The 18,335-nt window shown below is 37.7% G+C and overlaps 1 protein-coding gene across 1 annotated transcript; it reads right to left on the reverse strand.

The window, feature by feature from the left end:
* Positions 1-1,620: 1,620 nt before the first annotated feature.
* Positions 1,621-17,297, reverse strand: cd40 (CD40 molecule, TNF receptor superfamily member 5). Its single transcript, XM_057830548.1, has 9 exons — positions 17,142-17,297; positions 14,723-14,804; positions 12,149-12,271; positions 11,929-12,075; positions 11,757-11,850; positions 11,632-11,690; positions 3,976-4,071; positions 3,105-3,127; positions 1,621-2,745 (listed from the first exon to the last, which is right to left on the reverse strand). Exons 1-9 carry the CDS (start codon positions 17,181-17,183, stop codon positions 2,434-2,436), a joined length of 978 nt encoding a protein of 325 aa, XP_057686531.1. The 5' UTR covers positions 17,184-17,297; the 3' UTR covers positions 1,621-2,433.
* Positions 17,298-18,335: the final 1,038 nt, after the last annotated feature.

Genomic DNA, 18,335 nt, shown 5'->3' on the forward strand with positions numbered 1-18,335 from the left:
TTTTATCCCTTCATGGAGATTGTTTTACCATTTTAAGGCAAATGTACAAGGCAGAAAACACAGACAAGGCTGAAAAAGCAGTTTCTGCTCTTGCACTCTTTAAAATAAACTGCTGTATTTTAAGCCACAAGAACTGTTGTGTTTGATAGAACAATATGTCAATATGCTGCCATAGCAGATTCATGGCGCAATCAGCCCCCGAACTTTTTTAAATTTGTCCATGAAACCCGTTTACAGACGTCGCGCAACCACTTTTGTTTCAACCTAGCCATAAAAAAAGGTAAGTAATCGTATTTATTATTCGAAATGTCTGTCATTTTTAGCTTAGAATCATTAATTGATGACGATGTCTAATATTTAGTTTAAAAATAAAAAACGACTTATAAAATTATTTACTCGCATATTTTCAACTTTTAAACAAATTACGTCACAATGGGAAAAAATTGGCGTCTGTAAAAAGTCACGATATCTATGGAGGTAGATTTGTGTCTTATTATTCAATTTAAAAAAAAGTTGCTTCAATCAAATAAAAAGTTGTTTCAATCAAAATATATATTTTCAATCGAAGAAAAAGTCACTTCAATCAAAAAAAAATGTGAATGCAAAAATAAATTTGAAACTCAAAAAAAATATTTGAAAACCATTTTTCTTTATTATTATTATTTTTTTGAGTCAAGTTTGTTTTGATTGAAACAACATTTTTGATTGAAGTGGCATAAAAGTATGAAGCAAGAATAATGGCCACCAGGGTTAGGGTTGTTAGGGTTTATGTCATTGGCGGAGTCACCTGCCACTCAAACACACCGGAACTAGCGTTGAAGTTGAATCTTTGTGTCAAAATGATTCAATCGATAAAAAAGTGCCTTCAAAACTTTCCACTTAAAAAAAAAAAAAAAAAAAAAGTTTAAAACTTTTTGCTTTTCAAAAAAAGTGACACTTCAATAAAAAATATATTTCAAATAAAAAATATATTTTCAAAAAATATCTTTGCAAATGATTATTTTTTTGGATTAAAAAGTTAATTGATTAAAGCAACTTTGATTGCGATTGAATGATTTAGACACAAATGTCCTACCCCTAATATGGCTTAAACACAAAAAGGATTGCTTCAATCAAAGAAAACAGTTTGAATGAAAAATAGTGTTCAAATGCGAATTTCTGAGTCTCAAATATTTTTTTCACATTCAAAACTTTTTTTCTACGATTGAATTTTTTAACCTTTTGACTGAAATGATTTTTCTTTTGAAAATATATATTTTTTTGTTTGAAACAACTTATTTTTTTGACTGCATAATAAAGACACAAATGTCCTAGCCAAAATGTGGTCCAAACGCAAAATTGCATGACTTCAATCAAAAATGGTGTTTCAATAAAAAAAAACTTGATTCAAATAAAAATAAAAATAAAATTCAATCAAAGAAAAATAGTTTTCAAATATATTTTGTTGAGTTTCAAATTTATTTTTGCATTCAAACACATTTTTGTTATTGAAGTGACTTTTTCTTCGATTGAAAATATATATTGTGATTGAAGCAACTTTTTATTTGATTGAAGCAACTTTTTTTTTTAATTTAATAATACACAAATCTACCTCCATAGATATGTACCTCATAACTATCACTTAATTGTATTTTCGTTATTGTCGCATTTTCCCCAATATTTTAGATGATAAATAATCGATCAACACACAGAAAAATTGAAAAAAAAGGTTTAAAAGCGTAAATATTTGAAAATGAAAATCGCGATTAGTCCTTGATGTCTGCGATTTCTGCATCCCTTGTTATATTAGCATGTTTCACCCATAAAATCCCCCAAAAATCCAGCTGTGTCTTGACACTCGGTGATACATGCTACATGGTGTTTTGAAATCGAAAAGAGGTATGTACGCGATAATATCTCGTTAAAATCATGGCGTCTTTATTTATGCTCTCGTGTGCTCTCACCTCCAGTGAGGGTTATGCTGTTTATTTATTTTTTTTAAATGCCCTGCTGTTCAAAAATTTTCTTCTCCCAGAGAATTGAGATTTTAAGCTTTCCAATGATGTATCACACAATTTTTAAATTTGGCCAAATTGGGGGTCTCAGAGCGGAACATCAAGTCACCTGAGTGTTTTCCGCCACAAATTAACATACTAACACCATGAATGGCACCGAAACAATCAATGCAAGCCTGAAGTTTAATTGTATTGAACGACTATTGCCGGCATTGGCAAAGGGAAGCGAGAATTTAATAAAGATGGCATATTTACAATATAAAAACACGTATTTAGTGTCCATAACAAAACCAAGGCAAAGATACAACTGAAAAGAAATCCTTAATAACCTCTTATTAGTCAAGTGTAAAAATAAATTAAGTAGCGTGTGTGTGTGTGTGTTATCGAGTTTATAGATGGTTTTCAAGGGCCATGTGCAGAATGAGGTGCAGCAGAGAGATCAGTACTTCAGATCAGTATGTATTTCACTTGTCACAGTCATGCTTTGTGATTCTTGTCGAGAGAGAACTTCTGCTTTTCCGTTCTCCTGCGCCACGTAGTTGCCTTTATCAGTGAAGTGTCCGAAGGCCACCTGTCCCGGACCGTCGTCATTTTCCTCCGGCTGCCTCATGCTGCTATGGTGGTTCTCCCGCGGGGCCTGCTCTCCTGGCAACACGGCCTCTTCGTGGATGCCGTCAGGGGTTGGCATTGCGATCAGCAACTCTCCCTTTGTCATGACTTTGTCATGGCGCACACATGTCTCAATGCAGTCCTGAGGAAATCAAGGTAAATGATAAACTGTACTGAACTAAGGTTGCGGTAAGAAGATAGCCTGCAAGTTTTAATAAAATACAGTAACTGAATAAGTAATAAACATTAGGTTGGCTATAGGCAGATAGTGAATACTTTTTAAAAACTGATTGTTGAATGCACTGAGTGTTAGAACTGTATGCTACTACTAAGAGATTTTGGTCTGAGTAGAATTCCAAACAATCCTAAATGGAATCTACACTTGTATAGGTACAGTATGTGACTGCATTGAAAATGATGAGATTCTTAGGTTTCGTGTTGTGTAACCATGGCATGTAATGACAACTTAAAACACTTCAAAGAAAATAAATAAATAAATACCTTTCCCTTAAAATCTCCTTTACCTAGCACAAACAAGAAAGGGAGATGTGTTATACTGTAATAAGAACGATCTGATAAATTGTCAGACAGTGCAAAAAAAATCCTACAATTAAAGACATTGTATGACAGTGCTGATATGGATGAATGTCTAATTTTATACCATCATTGCGAAAATATTAAAATCAACAAAAAGTTGTTGTTTTTTTTCGAAAAATACATGCTGCATACTTCGCCAAACTTCTGTCATAAGCTTTGGTGTATATTTCACTCTATATGCCTAACTGAGGAGCGTTGAAATTAGGGCTGCAGCTATCGATGATTTTAGTAGTCGATTAATCGATGAACTAGTTAGCGCGAATAATCGAGTAATCTGACAAGGAACATAAAGAATTAAAATACCTGACCTGGACATCAAACAAAAATAAAGACATATGTACAACAAAAGAACAATTGGCTAACTTGCATAGCAAAAGTCCACTAGCTAAAATGCCAGTGTTTTTTTTTTTTTAATGCTCTTAACAAATAGTTCAAACACATATTCCCACAAAAAAGGCTAAATATACCTTTAAACTAAATTACAAATGCTTTAAAAAAAAAAAAATAGCTGAAACGAAAACTTATGTTGGTCCTAACAGGAAGCAGCAGGAATCAGACACGTGAAATGAGGCAGATTAGAGGGCAGTGTATCCACCCAAATCAATAAAACTACATGTGAACACTTTCAAAACAAACCATTACAAAGCCACTTTAATTAAACGAATACTCGAAGCAGCAAAATTTAATTAGAATATTTTTTTTCTAATCGAATACTCGAGTTAATCGATTAATCGTTGCAGCACTAGTTGAAATCATTTAAATTTATAGCCACTACCTCTAGAGAGCCATATCTTGATTGCAGTGATTAGCACGATCCCAATCAGAAGCAGAACGACACAGGTGATGATAACATGCTCCCGCCGGTTCTTTTCTATAATACAGTAAAGCACAACACCGACCGGAAAATATTTGCAACAGTGTGTAATTACATGAGAAAATGTTACCAGTATTTAGTATAGCTTAAAAGTGTGTTCCAGTAAACCTAAAGGTCATTTCAAACTAACGGCAGCCTAGTGTGAAGGGTTCAGCGGCAACCTATTCACTGTGCATGTGAGAGGGGACTTCTCGGCGAAAGTGAGCGGTGGACGGCCATTTTGGGGTGGAATGTTAAGTTTGAATGAATTTGTGCCAAGAAGCGGGCCCAAAATAGCTCTATTTTTAGAGCGCCTCCGTGATAACGTCAACAACGCATCCAATAGCAGAGGGGTAGGCGTACTAATATCTGTGTTATCAGCAGTGTTGTCACAGATTACTTGAAAAACTAATTGAATTACTGATTAAGCCTCATCAAAGTAATCTAGTTACTTTACTGATTATTTATCAAAGTAATTAAGTTAAAGTAATTTATCAGTTACTTTGACCAATGTTTCTCCCTTTGCCGCCTCAACATAAGAATGACAACAGAAAAATGTCGCATGTAATTGACTTTCCGATAATTGACTTAAAGGGTAGATCAGAATTTTTCACGTAAAGCTTAATCTTCGAGCGAGCGGAGGTTTGATTAGTTGATGTAGTTGATTTCAACCACCATTGACTTGCGCTAGCTTAGCCACTCCGGGGCCCTGAAACTAACAAAGAACTGACAAACTGCATGGAATTTATTAAAATCAACTCCACCGATTAATTAAACCCCCGCTAACTCGAAGATTAATGTTAAAATTTCTGAACTTCGGGTTAGGATTTAGGGGTTAACAGCATATCAGTGCCAAAGTAAAACAATGCAAATGGACTGCACAATAATCAACAACACAAAAAAATGAATTGCACAGTTCACGGTAGGGATGGGAATCGAAATCCGATTCCAATTCAGAACCGGTTCCGAGTGTTTCGAGGCCTCGACATCACAATAAAAAAGCCTTAACGATCCCTTTAACGATCCCTAAAGACGCATATTGCGTCGTGACGTGTCTTGTTGTCCAGACGCATCAAACTAGCATGGCGCCAAGAACCACTCGCTCCAAAGTTTGGCTACACTTCACCAGGAAAAAGGGTGAAAATGAAAGGTTACGATAGTTTAGCACGAGCGTTGCCGCCGTAAACATAACAATGACGTAGGTTCGAACGCTCGAAAGTGTGTCTTCACTTCACGAGGAAAAATTACAACAAAGCGACTTGCAGTCATTGCGAGATGGAAATAACTGCATCGGGAGGGAATAGACTGCACTGTCCTCACCGAGACGCTAGGCTCAGTCCTGGCTATAGACCCTACCCACCGACGTCACAAAATCACGTGATCGCTGTATTGTTCCGCCCCCTTGTCCGTCATTTTGTGTCTGTATTATCAATGGTCTCAATTGATCGAGCAATTTATAATGCATTTCATGGAAGACCCGGTGCTTTCGGATGCCGTAAACTCACTGGATGCGTTGCATCAAAGGCGTTATGTGGAAAAGCTTCAGTTTATCCATTCGCCAGATCCATATTTGATGCCTAAATCGATGTTTTTCGACCCGCTGTCTGCGCCGTCTTTGCCTGACATCTGCTAGCTACCCTGATATTTACAACTATCTTGTCCACACAAAATCAGCCTATTCTCACGAAAGTTTGAAAAACTTTATGAGCTTGGAGGCTTATAAATACTTCGTTGCTGGTTGGGTGAAACAGGTCCCCGTCCACGAAAATTCGGCAGGAATCTATTTTGTGCTTGGAAAGGTGAGTTACGAAATTTTCAATTCAAAATCTTTTGTTCTTGCTAACATCCACTGTCAAGTCTAATGTATTTCATGTCGTTTGTCAATGGAGCTAGGGCTTTTAATGTTTATATGGTTTAGCGATAGCACTCTCACTACATACATACAGTGCCTTGCAAAAGTATTCGGCCCACTTGAATCCTGCAACCTTTCGCCACATTTCAGGCTTCAAACATAAAGATATGAAATTTAGTTTTTTTGTCAAGAATCAACAACAAGTGGGACACAATCGTGAAGTGGAAATACATTTATTGGATAATTTAAACTTTTTTAACAAATAAAAAACTGAAAAGTGGGGCGTGCAATATTATTCGGCCCCTTTACTTTCAGTGCAGCAAACTCACTCCAGAAGTTCAGTGAGGATCTCTGAATGATCCAATGTTGTCCTAAATGACCGATGATGATAAACAGAATCCAACTGTGTGTAATCAAGTCTCCGTATAAATGCACCTGCTCTGTGATAGTCTCAGGGTTCTGTTTAAAGTGCAGAGAGCATTATGAAAACCAAGGAACACACCAGGCAGGTCCGAGATACTGTTGTGGAGAAGTTTAAAGCCGGATTTGGATACAAAAAGATTTCCCAAGCTTTAAACATCTCAAGGAGCACTGTGCAAGCCATCATATTGAAATGGAAGGAGCATCAGACCACTGCAAATCTACCAAGACCCCGCCGTCCTTCCAAACTTTCTTCTCAAACAAGGAGAAAACTGATCAGAGATGCAGCCAAGAGGCCCATGATCACTCTGGATGAACTGCAGAGATCTACAGCTGTGGTGGGAGAGTCTGTCCATAGGACAACAATCAGTCGTACGCTGCACAAATCTGGCCTTTATGAGGAGTGGCAAGAAGAAAGCCATTTCTCAAAGATATCCATAAAAAGTCTCGTTTAAAGTTTGCCACAAGCCACCTGGGAGACACACCAAACATGTGGAAGAAGGTGCTCTGGTCAGATGAAACCAAAATTGAACTTTTTGGCCACAATGCAAAACGATATGTTTGGCGTAAAAGCAACACAGCTCATCACCCTGAACACACCATCCCCACTGTCAAACATGGTGGTGGCAGCATCATGGTTTGGGCCTGCTTTTCTTCAGCAGGGACAGGGAAGATGGTTAAAATTGACGGGAAGATGGATGCAGCCAAATACAGGAACATTCTGGAAGAAAACCTGTTGGTATCTGCACAAGACCTGAGACTGGGACGGAGATTTATCTTCCGACAGGACAATGATCCAAAACATAAAGCCAAATCTACAATGGAATGGTTCAAAAATAAACGTATCCAGGTGTTAGAATGGCCAAGTCAAAGTCCAGACCTGAATCCAATCGAGAATCTGTGGAAAGAGCTGAAGACTGCTGTTCACAAACACTCTCCATCCAACCTCACTGAGCTCAAGCTGTTTTGCAAGGAAGAATGGGCAAGAATGTCAGTCTCTAGATGTGCAAAACTGATAGAAACTTACCCCAAGCGACTTGCAGCTGTAATTGAAGCAAAAGGTGGCGCTACAAAGTATTAACGCAAGGGGGCCGAATAATATTGCACGCCCCACTTTTCAGTTTTTTATTTGTTAAAAAAGTTTAAATTATCCAATAAATTTTGTTCCACTTCAAGATTGTGTCCCACTTGTTGTTGATTCTTGACAAAAAATTAAAATTTTATATCTTTATGTTTGAAGCCTGAAATGTGGCGAAAGGTTGCAAGGTTCAAGGGGGCCGAATACTTTTGCAAGGCACTGTACGTGTATGTTGTCGGCGATTAGCCTAGCAATGATCTTAATTGTGGTTGTCAGCCCAAAACCCTCTAAATATATATTAAATGCATCTTACCAGATATAAAATGACTACTACATAATCTGTGGTAATCGTTTGGAGCCCAGTTTTCTCGTCGAATTGCAGCAGCCCATCTCGCTCTCCTCTCCGGGGTCTCTCGGAATCCGGTAGAACTTCAAGTCTCTCCGTCTATCTTCTCTGTTATTGCAACCGACCGCCACACACGCCTTCACCATTTTGATTATTAATGTTAACGAGCAGAAAAACATGCCGTAAATGGGAGGAATGTACGTAGCCGTAACAGGTAAACACGATGTGTTGACGGACAATTGGGCGGCACCAGTTAGGAGGGCGGAGTTGTGACGTCACGTGGGTAGGGTCTATATGAGGCTTAACCTCATCAAGTATCAACCAGACTACAAAGCCATCAGCAAAACCTTGCAGCACCAAAAATCGCATTAATGGTAAAAAATACTCATCATTGATTCACAAAAGCATAACAATGTTATTAAAAAGAATTCAGAGACTTACTGTACTTTAAAAATGCTGAAATTACATAAAATGCACACATTACTCGTATTTTTAGTTTTAAACATATTGTATGGCCCTTCGGAATTACATATTAAAAAATGTGGTGTTAATGGCTCTCTCAACCAAAAAGGTTCCCGACCCCTGCTCTAGAATGAAGGAAAAATACCCACGTTCACTTATGGATGTACACAGATCAACATTCCCTCACACATCTCAATAGGTGGCTGCACTCGGCTCAAATGTGCACCCACGTAGGCACACGCCTTTCTCAGTTCCAGAACACTTAGTGTGTGCGACTCGAGACCAAAACAGGAAGTAACTATGAGCGGTTACCATGGAAGCGGACCTTTGGGGACCTTTTTAACATTTTCTATTCAAAATGCTCTTTGTACATGATTAATATATTTTTCATTCTACATACATTATGAGGCAATAACATAATAGTAACGCACAGACACTAAGGAAACTAATCTTAATGGTTTGGAAAAATGAACGTGTTAGATTGCTCATTACTTAAAGAAAGTAATCAGATTACAATAACTGGCCAAATGGTACCTCAGTGTGCATTTGTGTGAAAATGTAGTTCAAGAACAACAACAAAAAACTATTCATCTTTTCACTGAACCTAGTAAAAGTTTTTACACGGCTATTTTAATGGCCCCTACTCCTTCAAAGTCGCTGTTTTTTTTTGTGCAACAATGAAAAATAAACATATTGGTGCTTGGAACTACAGTAAATATGCTTGCGGCTTTTTACATTCTGACAGCGTATACGTCAGGCCACGTGGCTCCTCCCGTTTTGCACTTGCCATGGACTGCTCTTCACACTGGGCTGACGCTAGTGTGAGAAGGCCTCAATAGTATGTGAGCTTTAGCCAAAAACATTCAAAATGCTCACATAATTAAATACAAAATATAATAATAAGTATAACACAAAAATAATCAAAACATAATGGAACTTGGTAGTGTCAAACTAGTATTAGTGCTGGATGATAAGAAAATATATACTGTATTTTTCGGACTACAAGTCGCACATGAGTATAAGTCGCACCAGCCATAAAATGGCCAACGAAAAGGAAAAAAAACATATATAGGTCGCGCCGGAGTATAAGCATTTTTGGGGGAAATCTACTTAATAAAATCCAACACATAGAACAGATATGTCATTTTGAAAGGCAATTTAATATAAAATACAATACAATACAATAGAGAACAACATGCTAAATAAGTGTACAGTGTATAGTGCATGAACAACGAAATGCGAACCTACTGTCCTCACCAGGACGCTACGGCTCGGTCCTGGCATTACAGCGAGCTAAACTCCCAAATGACGATGCTGGACGTCCGTATAGTTTCCTGAATCAATTTCGTCCACGATACCAAACAGGTTCTCATCAACGTAAATAAATGATAATTAGGTGCTATTACAGCAATGACAAAAATAGTTAGCATGCATTCGCTAGCATTAGCACATCGTTCAAACAACCACACAACTGGCTCTAAGTGTCCGATCACACAACAACGGAAAAGATGATCCACACAGGCGTTGCCTCTGTAGAGATATTTTACAAGCATAAACAATGAACGTAGGTTCGCAGCCGTGCCTCTCTCCCTCTCGCTCGCCCACTCGCTCAGACAGAGACGCTGCGTAGCTGTCTGTCTTCTTCTAGCGCGTGAGCGCTCTTCTTCGCATAAACAAGAGCGAGTGGGCCCCCAAGTGGGCGTGAAAGCGCCAAATACTAAAAGCATGAATTTTAATATAAATATAAGTAGAGCTGTCCCGACTAGTCGACATAGTCGACGTCATCGATGACGTAAATCCGTCGACGAGCACAACATCCCGTCGACGGTTAATGAAGGGTTAAAAAAATATATACGTGGAAAGTTAGAATGTCGGATGCGCTGTTAGCAAGCGGGGAAAGCGGCACAAAGCCAAAAAAAGCGCACCAGAGTGTCCAAAACATTGACTTATTTCAAAGAAACAAAGGAGAGTACACTCTTCTGTCCTGTCTCTTCAGTGCCAAGCTTGGCTGCACGTCGGCCGTGAATAAACACCTCAAGCGCCTTCACGCAGTCTGTAATTTTTTTTTTCATTTTTTGTACACCAGAGGGTGCTGTCGCCTTACTAAATAATAATGTTTCATTGACAATGGGCCTATAAGTGCTATTAGTATTGTTCTTAATGCTAATTGAAAGGTTTATTTCATGTTATGGTTTATTTTATGGTATAGAAAATTATATAAGGTTAAAAGGTCATAAATATATACAGTATATACAGTGACTGCACTCATGGGAGAGATTGTCAATGATAAGGTAATAAGGTAAAGGCAATTCATATAGGCAATTCATTGATATATAAATAAGGTTTAAAAGGAAAAAGGTGAAAAGTTTTTGTTAATTTCTAATTGTGTTGCTTTATTTGTGTGCACCGTAGCTCTTACAGTGTGTTTACATCAAGGATGGAATAAAAGTTGTAAACCATCAGTTTAAGAGACCACCTTTTCAATCGGAATGCTACACTAGTTAATTCTATCAGCATTTGAACTCATTGTTTATTTGTGATTTATTATTGTTATTTACGTGTTTATTTGTACTTTAATAAATGATTTGAGTGTTCCAATATGCTTTTTGTGAATTGATAAGCGTCAACAAAAATTTCATTGGTAAATTAGTAAAAAAAAAAAAAATTTTTTTTTTAATTAATTATTAGATTAGTCGACTAATCGTAAAAATAGTCGGCTGACTAATCGGGAGAAAATTAGTCGTTTGGGACAGCCCTAAATATAAGTCAATGATACAATTGAACACACATTGCCAAAGGCAGAACGCGAATGTGGCCATAGCTATTAAGAGTTATTCAGATGCATGTTCTTTATGCATGTTCTTTATGTGATAGTTAACAAGTTTACCAAACTATCAGTGTCATTCCAAAACACCAAAATAACATGTGAAATGATATTATAATGTGTTAATATTTTCACACATAAGTCGCTACTGAGTATAAGTCGCACCCCCAGCCAAACTATGAAAAAAAGACTGCGACTTATAGTCCGAAAAATACGGTATTGCTAAAATGTTAGTAAATTATGTATCATCATAAATTCTTTCTATTACGACTGTCACTATTGTCGGTTATAATAATATATCTTAAAATGCACTATACTCAATTCAACAGTGCTGAAACCTCTTGAATAAATTATGCGAATTTTTTTCCATATTACCCAGCACTAACTGCTATTTGTAAAAAAATAAATAAGAACCACTGATTTAGCTAATATACGCTACAATATCATGTATCAATGTACAATATCACACCAGACTGGTGTCTTGATACAACATACTGTCAGTTGTCTGTGGGTACAAGGTGACGATCTCAAAGCAACCTCAGAAACCACACAAGGTGACATGACTCATCGCGACTGTGCCCGGTCTTACAACTTACCACACACGACATCAGACTGATCTGATCCCTTTCTTTCGATAACGTAACCGCTCTTGCACCTGCGTGGTATGGTGGTGTGTTAAATGACGTGATAAAATATTATACAAAATATGCAACGCACTGACCTGGTCCATGCCAAGCAACTGCTATTCCACGAAGTCACATTGGAAAACGAGCCTTCAGGACATTTGTGGCATACCGTGTCATGGGTTTGATTCCCTGCAACAAAAAGGGAGCTTAAGTGGAGAATTACATTAAGAACGGATAATGTGGAGTGTGAATGTAAAAGTGCCGCACCTTTAAATAGCACCCCCCATCCGTGGTTACAAGGCTTGTGCCGTACACATGTGAGGCACTCATCACTGGAGCAGTGGAATCCCAGTTCACACATGCAGGTGTTTTTTTCAGTTTTGCTCATTTGTTTTGCAACCTGAAAGTTTTTATCTAAGGATGAGGGACAGCAAAAATTAGCACCAATCACTAAAGTTGTAATGAATGTGTTTCAAGGAGGTCTCACTCGGGTCACAATATGGCTGAAGTTTACACAGGGCCTCCGTCGTGTAAGTGTCTTGATACTCGCCCTCGTCACACGGGAGACAGTGAGGAACAGCGCACGTGCCCAAATGAGACATGCTGGTTCCTGAAATCATGTTTAGGTCAATAACAGTGCTCTCAGTCGTGTTAAGGAAAAAAATAAAAAATATAAGTCGTCTTTTTTGTGTGTATAGCTACACATATACAGTGGTACCTTTACTTTACGTACAAAATTTTGAGGTTACGGCATGCCTCAACGGGAAAGTATTGCCTCTAGTTACGAAAGAAATTTCTGTATACGAAAGGCAAAAATACAGTATGGGCTGCTACTCGCAGCTCCCAGAGTTTACTGAACGTAACATACTTCTAGCTACTCTGCCATTGGCTATTGCCTAGCATCTTCCTGGCATCCAATTGCCTAAAAGGACCTCTACTGTTTGTGTATGTGTGTATCCCAGCATCCGCTTCATTCGCCTCTCGTCTTCTGACAGCTTTGTGTATGACCGTTTACTCTTTTATGCACAACTCTCATTTTATGTTTAGTGTGCAATAATCTAATGGTAACACATATTTGTTAGATGTTTTGATGTGTTTTTATGCTTTATAAAGCTTTTAGCGTTATGTCTGAATTTAGTAGGGGCTTGGAACAGATTAGGGGATTTACGTGGAAAACGTGTGTACTTACCAAACTTTCACTTTACGAAACTACTTCCAGAACCAAATAATTTGCTAAGTAGAGGTACCGCTGTAAATGTATATATGGCGGAAAACACTCAGGTGACGTGAAGTTCCGCTCTGAGAACCCAATTTGGCCAAATTTCAAAATTGTCCTGTATGCATGTGTGATACATCATTGGAAAGCTTAAAATCTCTATTTTCTGGGGGAAGAAAATTTTGAACAGGAGGGCATTTCAAAAAAAAAATTTTTTTTAATTAAACAGCCTTACCCTAACTGTAGGTGAGAGCTTGAGAGCACGTAATTAAAGTAGACATGATTTTAACGGGATATTATCGCATACTTACCTTGTTTCGATCCAAAAACTATCACCGAGTGTCAAGGCACAGCTATAAATGGCCATAGCTGGATTTTTGGGGGATTTTATGGGTAAAACATGGTAATATAACAAGGGTTGCAATGCAGAAAACGCAGAAATCAAGGAGTGGTCAAGATGTTCTTTTTCATATGTTTAACATTTTAAACATTTTTTCCATTTTTCTTTGTTTGGATCGATTATCATCTAAAATATTGTGGAAAATGCGACAGTAACAAAAAAAAAAAAAAAAAAAAAAAACAATTAAGTGATAGTTATAAGGTAGATATCCGTCACTTATTTACAGACGTAAGTTGTTTAAACGTATAAAATATGCGAGTGAACAATTTTTTTCAGTCGTTTTTTTTTTTTTTTTTTTTTAAACTAAATATTAGACATAAATTATTTATTCTAAGCTAAAAATGGCAGACATTCTAAATAATAAATATAATTACTTAGCTTCTTTTTATGGCTGGGTTGAAACAAAAGCGTTGCGCGGTGTCTGTAAACGGGGGTCTTCAGGGTAAAACGGACATATAAAAATAGTTGGGGGGTTTAATGCGCCATGAAACTGCTATGGTAGCATATAGACATATTGTTCTATCAAACAAAACAGTTCTTTTGGCTTAAAATACAGCATTTTATTTTAGAGGGGTGCAAGAGCAGAAATGGCTTTTTCAGTCTTGTGTGTTTTCTGCCATACATATGGTGGAAAACAGAGACAAGGCTAAAAAAGCCATTTCAAAAGAAGGCAAGTAATTGTATTTATTAATCAAAATGTCTGTCATTTTAGCTTAGAATCATTAATTGATGTCAAATATTTCTATATATAATATATAATTAAAAAAAAAGACTTTAAAAAATGATTCACTCGCATATTTAAAACTTTTAAACTTCTGTAAATAAGTGACGGATATCGATTAACTCTACTATTGCATGCTCTCGCCTCCAGTTAGGGTTTTGCTGTTTAAATTTTTTTTTTTTTTTTTTTTTTTTAAATGCCCTCCTGTTCAAAAAATTTCTTCCCCCAGAAAAATTGAGATTTTAAGCTTTCCAATAATGTATCACACGTGCATATCAGACAATTTTAAAATTTGGCCAAAATGTGGGTCTCAGAGCTGAACTTCAAGTCACTTAAGTGTTTTCCACCTTATACAGGGGTGGACTGGTAATCTGTAGCTTCTGGAGGATCACAGAACGGCTGGTGCTCTGGACGGCCGGCGGCCACCATACATACAGTACATCACTGTTTTTATCCCCCCTATCCTCTATGATTATCTACAGTTCGCATCCAATCCGACAGGTGGCAGCAATGTGCCTGGCTGTTAACCGCCAATCTGATAGGAGAAGAACGAAGAAGAAGAGGTCCATTGCCGCAAGGCGCTGTGACTCTGAAAGACTTGTTGTGGCCCACGGAGGGGCAGGATAGAGCGAAAGGAGCTTTGGCGGATATATATATGGCCGTATATATATATATATATATATATACATATAAATAAAAGAAATAGGGGTAAATAGTGATTTACCTGGCCGACACATTTGGCAACACTGCCCATTGAGTTCATATTGTGACAGCGGATCACACAGAGGCTGAGCTGCAGACATCACCTGGTCAGCAACAAACAACACTTGATTGAAATACAAACAGGTCACTGGAGTTGTGTTCATTTCAAAGTTACAAATGTTGCGCAATCAGCTGGTTTATAAAATGCATAAAAAGTAAGAACACCTAGTTTTAAACTCGTTACAATGTATTTTTTTTTTATTATTTATAGGCCAGTGAGAAAGTTTTTCATACAATTATCATAATTAGGACCACTACTCAGTAAAAGGAGTAAGAGGCTGATAAATGCAGGATTTATATACAGTACCTTTTTGTAACTGAATGCTTTTCTTAGGTAGTGATTAATGCACAAAGGTACCCAATACATACTTTTACATTACTATACGTTGTTAAAAAAACACAAGTACATAGCTTCTGTTCACTCATAAAGCAAATGTAATAGATGTAAATTTCAGTTTATACACATGCACACACATATTATTAATTCATTCTACTGTAGAGCTGAAACGAATACACGACCAACTCGAGTTTAAAAACTGATCCGAGTAATTTTATTCACCTCGAGGAATCGTTTAATTTTGCCAGCTCTTAGCATCACGTTTTCCCCGGACTGCTTTTAATGCGGGACAACGCGCTGACGTCACGTGCGTGGAGGAAGAAGCAATTAAAAAAAAAAAAAAACCTTACTGCAGCCGACAGCCGCTACAAACTACGCCGACGTTGCTAAAAACTACGCCCGCATGATGCTAGTGTGGTAGCAGGTAATGTCCGATGCGTCTTATAGATATCGCATGCATTTAGAACTAGATGCGAAATGACAGACTCGGCCGCGTCTGGGCGGCGTTAGTAAACAGCCGCCATCTTTAAGCAGTAGACTTCTCAGCGCTAATAAATATAACGTTACTGTCACTCGCTCACGTAACATTAGCCCTTCGGAGGGCTAGGTTTCTATTGATTATGATTACTGTCGATGCGTAGCTAACCTGTCTTGCATACAGGCTTTATATAATCTGTAAAAACATGCCGCTGTATGGCTATAGAGTGATGAGTGTCTAAAATAAAAATATAATAAAGCTAACTGTCAATTTTAGCTCAGTAGTCATTGCTGGATAAAACACCAAGTAGCACTGGTCCCTAATGTGCTCCAATACAGCAGGTATCATACATTTATGTTGAACACTGCAAAAACTTAAAATCCTATCAGTACTTGCAGTTTAGACAAACTTAAAACTTAACTAGAACTTAAAAATAGCTTGACACAAATGGAAATTCAATTGAAACACGTGGGATAAAACACCTAGCTTTTAAGTGATGTGTGTTATCAATGGTAACTACATTTTTAGGTAAGAAATGTTTTTTTTTTTTAATAAGATCTAGAAGTTTTTCGAGTGAAAGCAGTGATTTTTTTTTTTCTAGTCACATCTGAGATGCAATTGTTGGCTGTTTTCAACAATGTACATCGAAAATAAAGACATTGATTGACTGAAAATGGTTCAATATTGGATTAAAATGTCTTTTTTTCTCATGTATATAATTGCTCTTTACCTAAAAAAAATGTTTCATCCGATTACTCGATTAATCGATAGAATTTTCAGTCGATTACTCGATTACTAAAATATTCGATAGCTGCAGCCCTAATTCATTCATTTATCTTCCGCGCTGGTTATCCTCATGAGGGTCGCGGGGGTCCTGGAGTCCATCCCAGCTAACTATGATCAGTAGTATAGACCCAAGTGAATAAGCCCTTCCATGTCGTCACATGGGACAACTGGGCAGGGACGGAACTTAGGGGGCTGCGACAGGATCCGGACCTCTAAGGGCCCCCGTTTGTGGGAGTAAAGTGGGCGTAGTCGGGCGAGGAGAGGGTCAAACAAGAATGTAAGATGATGTGCAGAGCTGTAATACAGTGTTCAAGTGGTAAAATGTCTCTGCCAGCCGCTTGGCCAGTTCTCTGGAGGAGCCAGCAAAAAAAAAAAAAAAAAAAAAAACTCCATTTGCAAACACACCGGACGATCGTCTTGAGGGGCTTGTGAAAGTGTGGTGAGGCCCGCGAATAATTGTCAAATCCAAAATACCCCCCCCCCCCCCACCCCTCCCCCAGGGGAGGGATACCATGCCGTATGTGCTCATTACATTTGTTCCGCCACTGGTACTTAAAATTTAATTGAGGGGGGTTTCTGCAAAACACATTTCCTGTAATTAGGGCTTTGGAACACAACAACTCGTTTCATGAAGAAATATTAATACGAGTTTACACAACTATAAAAATAAGTGTCTAATTCATTCTGTGAAAGCGAAAGTGAAAGTCAGTTTGGTCAGTTTCAGTTGAACACGTTTTTAAAAACATGCCGTTTGGAGTACAGTGTGAACCGAATACTCACCGTAGCTACCCACAGAATCGTCATTATTGTCACCATCTTCATCGTCAGACAAAATTAAATGAACCCGATCTCAGAGGGAAAACACGCGCCTCAGAAGCTCGCAAATCGGTGGCTACTTCAGTGAGTGAGGAGGCAGAGATGTTTACAGTGGGTGGAGTTTAGGGGACTTTCCTCAATCCACTGGCTATTTCCCGAATGGGGAAACTGTCACGAGGCGTTCATAACTATAGGAAAGTTGGGCACCCGAACTTTCCACCTTGTTATTACAATATAATTCACCGAAATGTGTTTGTTTGTCCAAGTTTATCAAACTCTTTCATGCACGAATTATGATTTATTATTTTATTTATTATATTATTTTATTACATTCATATAGGACAGGGTCTCAAACCTGCGGCCCAGGTGCCACTTGCGCTCCACGGCACAATATTTTGCTGCCCCATTTAAGACCTAATTGTTGTATTAATGTTGTCCGCACATATTTTGCGATATACATAATTTTAAATAAAATGAATGAATACCTAATCAAATATAGAAAATATAACAATAAATAAAGAATTAATTGAAGGCTCCCTTTTGGGGAAGAAATTATTTAAATGGTAGTCAATTAAATAGGATTAAAAATATTGAAACATAAAAAAAAAATTTTTAAAAAAAGCCATGATTAGTGAGAAAAAAAATACAATTCTAATTAAAATAAACTAAAAACAATTTTAAAAATCAATTGCAATAAAGAAAAAAAAGACAAAGAATGAAAAGAAATGCAAAAAAGAAAATGTTGCTGCTGGAATTTCATTTTTCTGCATGTTTTGTTTTACAAATCTCGTGTGACCTCACATACCTAAACTCTTTGGCTTCCATTGACAACAATGGTTTTCGATCGCTTCAGCCCCTCCCAGTTAAAATGGCGCCACCAGGCAGTGGCCAGGGGCGCCCCGCCCCCCTATAAATTTGTTGGCCACCCCACTCGCCAGTATATTGTCAGGTTGTGGTAGCTGTGGAACTCAAAATGTTGACTGGACTGTTATGGACTATGTATATTAAAATCATTAGTGAAGAAATCTGACCTTTTTGCCAGATTGTCAGAATCACGCCAGCAGACCCGCCGGAACTACGCTGGCGCCATTCCAACGACCCGGGCCAGCGGAATCTACACAACCTGGCTAAAAGGCCAAACAAAGAAAAGATACTATT

Source organism: Corythoichthys intestinalis, chromosome 2 (genome assembly GCF_030265065.1).
Source record: "Corythoichthys intestinalis isolate RoL2023-P3 chromosome 2, ASM3026506v1, whole genome shotgun sequence".
NCBI lineage: Eukaryota > Metazoa > Chordata > Actinopteri > Syngnathiformes > Syngnathidae > Corythoichthys > Corythoichthys intestinalis.

Coding starts and splice junctions, on each gene's coding strand:
- cd40 (XM_057830548.1), bottom strand. CDS start 17,183: ATGAAGATGGTGACAATAATGACGATTCTGTGGGTAGCTACG. Junction 14,805..17,141: donor CGATTCTGTGGGTAGCTACG/GTGAGTATTCGG, acceptor GTTGCTGACCAG/GTGATGTCTGCAGCTCAGCC. Junction 11,851..11,928: donor ATGGGGGGTGCTATTTAAAG/GTGCGGCACTTT, acceptor TTTTTGTTGCAG/GGAATCAAACCCATGACACG.